The 4,119-nt window shown below is 39.7% G+C and overlaps 1 protein-coding gene across 1 annotated transcript in view; it reads left to right on the top strand.

Moving 5' to 3' along the window:
- The first annotated feature begins 1,533 nt into the window (after window positions 1-1,533).
- LOC100533389 (putative toxin II) overlaps window positions 1,534-4,119 on the top strand; it is a 4,525-nt gene continuing 1,939 nt past the window's right edge. Inside the window, 2 exon segments of the mRNA NM_001204676.1 lie at window positions 1,534-1,581; window positions 3,036-3,165. Coding sequence (NP_001191605.1) covers window positions 1,534-1,581; window positions 3,036-3,165 — 178 coding nt within the window.

Here is a 4,119-nt window from a genome sequence, read left to right as displayed (position 1 = left end):
GACGTACCAAAAAAAGACAACAGAAAATGAATCTGATCGAGGGATTACCTCTGACAGTCCTTCCTGTCTTCTTCTTCTTCTTCTTTTCATTTTTTCTTTTTTTCGAAGGCGTTTCTCGCATTTGCTGCTCAATTAGTTCAAATAAGTGCCGACTTCTTCTATTAGTCTCTTTTTCTTTTAATGTTGGTGATTTTGACACGTCGAACTGCCCAATTTAGAACCTTTAAGAGGCGGGTTCAATCATGCCAGTCTGGGCCAACCCTGGCTGAGACGGATACAACATCCCAGCAGAAAGACAGCGAGAATTAATAAATTAAAGTTCTGTACACTTGTAGTGTTCACCAAACAAGGGTTTCAAGACAGCATCAACATTAGCCTTATGGGTGAGACGGCTGTCTACGTAATGACGAATCTCACCCGAGTCTTCTGTGTGTGAGGGCGAAGCGCTTAATCGCAACAACATAGAGGCTGATGTCTCCTACTTACAGTTGTTGTTTTTGTCTTTCTGTTCAACGATTTTCGGAATTAATTTCGCCAAAATACGGACATACACAGATCTTTCAACATCGTGTACGAGTATAGCTGGTGATTGCGACATACTTTGCCAATGGTCGGAGGGGGAGAGGTGACAAGCCGAGGAGAAAAACAACAACCGAACAACATTAAGAAAACAACAGAAACAGAAACAAAACAAAACCCCAAAAATTTATTGGCATGGATTCCTTCTACAGCTGTGCTGGTAGCTAGCCAAACATTGCGAAATACACGTTCATTCGCGCCCCCCCCCCCCCCCAAAGTAATTAATTAATAACTACTACTACTACTACTACTACTACTACTACTACTACTACTACTACTACTACTACTACTACTACTACTAATAATAATAATAATAATAATAATAATAATAATGACAATAATAATAATAAATACAGGATTTTAATTAAATTAAAATTAGAAATAAAAATCTAATAACAAAACACAAAATATAACAAAACAAAAAAAATATTTAAAAAACAAAATCAGCCCGAACACCCAACAAGATACAATACAATAATAATAAGACTTGCACTGGCGTATCTGAGAGCATTGACACTTGTGTCTATTTGAAAACTAGCGCCTGTGGTGTACAGGTTAGGCACTTCTCTGTCGCTAACCAGAGACCCGAGTTCAATTTTCGAGTTGTAAGAAGATGTTGTATTCCTCTCAGCCAGGTTTGGGCCTGAATGGTAAGGTCGGACTCTCATCTCCTAAATGATCTGAAGTGTGTCAATAGGAGCGTAAAATATGTTCATAAAAAAGACTTCTGTTGTCTCTGGTGCAGTGGTTAGGTATTTCGACATCTCGCGGAGAATGACAACATACATTTGTAATATCAAGCATTCTGAAAAAACAAAAGGTGGGTCCTGGGATCCACAAAGGCTGTTTGGTCTTATATTTCGCTGTAAATATATCCATAAAAATGCTCGCCGTTGTGTGCAAGCCTATAAATACTGGAGTGGACACTAGCTGAGCAATCAACGACTAATCATGATGAAGGTTCTCCTGTGTGTGTCTGCTCTCGTCCTCGTCAGCGTGAACGTAAGTCTTATACCATAAAGAAGATAACGTTTTGAAGAAGGCTGGGCGATCCGGTTCTCCACAATCATAATCATCATCATCATCATCATCATCATCATCATCATCATCATCATCATCATCATTATCATCAGGTGTCAGATCTGTAAAAGACATAGGCAATCATATTCACATATCTGTTTGGATGATCTAAAAACACCTACATTATCCTTGTATATCCCCGCCACCCATCTGTTCAGGTTTTCCAAATCGTTTCTCTGGGTTTACCCCTGATACGTTTGCCTTCCATTTTCCCCAGCGAGATCAAGATGTTCAAACCTTTATATTGATTCAAGAGTCATAGAAACCGCATTTGTCGCTTCCTACTTGTTGTTCTTTGTGAGCGACACACATGAGCTTCTTTCAGAACTTGCTCCTAGGTTCTATAGCATCTACAATACGGGACATATTGTTTTTTCGGACTCAATTCTTCCTGGCCACTCCAGAGACAAAGGACCAGGGTCTGTGGTGTAGCGGTTGGGCGCCTCGCTGTCGCACACCGGAGACCCGAGTTCAATTCCCGAGTGGGAGGACAATTCTTACAATGTATTTCTGCTGGGATGCTGTGTCTCTCTCTGGCTCGATTGGCTCGATTGGCCCTGACAGGCAGGGTCGGAAGTCCGACTCTTAAATTATCTAAATTGTGTCGACGGTGGTGTGAAAACACTTACATTTGAACAAAAATGAGAGAAAAAAGTTTGAGATGCTCTAAAGTTACTTCTGCCCATGTCCAATTCATCCCTCCTCAGAGCTGCTATTGTGGTCTGTCTTGTTGTGCTGCTGTTGTCGCTGCTTTCATTATTGTTACCGCTACAACTAATTCTGCTATGATCACAAGGCTGTCAACGAAATAGCAGAAAAGAAGATGGAAAAGGGCTACTTCACTGATTCCAATGAACAGCCATATTTAAAAAGACTTCTACGATTCCACAAGTAGTATACAAGGAACATTCCCAAACATTAGTGACATAATGACAAAATCCAACGCCTTTGTGACCTCAGTATATACTCAATGATGTACTTTGTTATCACTATTCCTGTGCCTTTTGACAAATACGACTCGTTGAAACGCAGAAAAAAATACTGTTTTAAAAACATCTAGAGAAATGATTTTCTCATGAACCTGAAAAATACCTCTTTTTATAAAAGATAGAGAAATTATTTTTCCTTAGCACCTCAAAAATCATGCTTTAAACGTTTAGAGAAATGTTTGATAATCTTTCCCCAACACATAAAAAAATTATTTTTTAAAAACATTTAGAGAAATATTTTCCCCAAGTACATTTTTAAATAAGCACTTTTATAAGATCTAGAGAAATACTTTTCACGGAAGTCCATACCCTCCCAACTATGAAAAAACAAGCCAATATAAGCTTGTCTGCCACTGAGCGTACATGTCACAAGACTGTCCTCCCCAGGCAAAGGTGGGTGACGTGTGTCAGGACGAAAGCACGTGTGACCCTGGAGAATGTTGTTTGGAGCCCGTGGACTCTTTGATCGTCAGCAAGAAGAGATTTGACTTTGGCCCCATCTTGGAAGCAAGGAACGGTGAGGCGTGATCACAGTCTGTTTTGGGATACAGACAACTAAATGTGCTTAAAGACGATATATGTGAGGCATCGTGGTAAAATCAGGCGCTCATCAAAATAATGAAAACGAAGAAATCAATAATTGTTCTGCCTTTAAGCAATTTTAATTGATATATTTTTAGCGGGTTTTTTTTCCCAATCTCAACACCTGTTATATTTAGGAAAGAATGGGGAGGAGGGGGGGGGGTGTGAATATCAGAAATTTCATTTGCTTTAAACACTTCATGTAGTCATTTACATAAAGTTCTGCTCTTCTTTCAACTCATGGAAAGTTTGAAGGCGCTCTGAGATTGTTTGCTCCTTCTTCCCTATCCAACTGACATCGCCCTTATCTCTCCTCCATCTTTTTTTGGTGTCTTACTCTCTAGTAACCACCTCTAATCTTCGGCACTGTTGTGAGCTGTTTGTGTTGCTAGTGAAGTAAAATTGAGAGAAACCAAGAGCTCATCCTCAGCTAAAGGTCAAGGCCATCGCATCGATGACGTCAACATCCAAAGTACTTAACATTGTTTTAATTGACCAAGGAATTTGGGGGTTACAATTAACAGAAAAATGCAAAAGTAAATGAAAGGGGACCAATAAGCAGAGTGGGAATAACTAGAAATAAGGCTTTTTCATCCTTTCTCAAACACCCCACCTAGTCACGTATTGTATACTTCTGCTTTTCTTTCAACTCTATGGGAAATAATCGGTGAGTAACTAGGTTTGTGACTAAAACATCTATCTTCAGCGGGAAGATTTTTTTGGACTGAAGATGTAGCCACCACCCACCCCCTCTCCTCCCCCCTCTCCTCCCCTCCACCCTCTCCTCCCCCCAAATTATCCCTATAAAGATACACTGCTAAAACATTTCTTGTCAGTTTTTTCGCATTTTTGTCGTTCTCAAAGAGTTGCATATATAATCTATCGAAAA

Source organism: Aplysia californica, unplaced genomic scaffold (assembly GCF_000002075.1).
Source record: "Aplysia californica isolate F4 #8 unplaced genomic scaffold, AplCal3.0 scaffold00504, whole genome shotgun sequence".
Classification (NCBI taxonomy): Eukaryota; Metazoa; Mollusca; class Gastropoda; order Aplysiida; family Aplysiidae; genus Aplysia; species Aplysia californica.
Note: the sequence above shows the minus strand (reverse complement) of the source record. Positions and strands in the feature narration are given on the sequence as shown.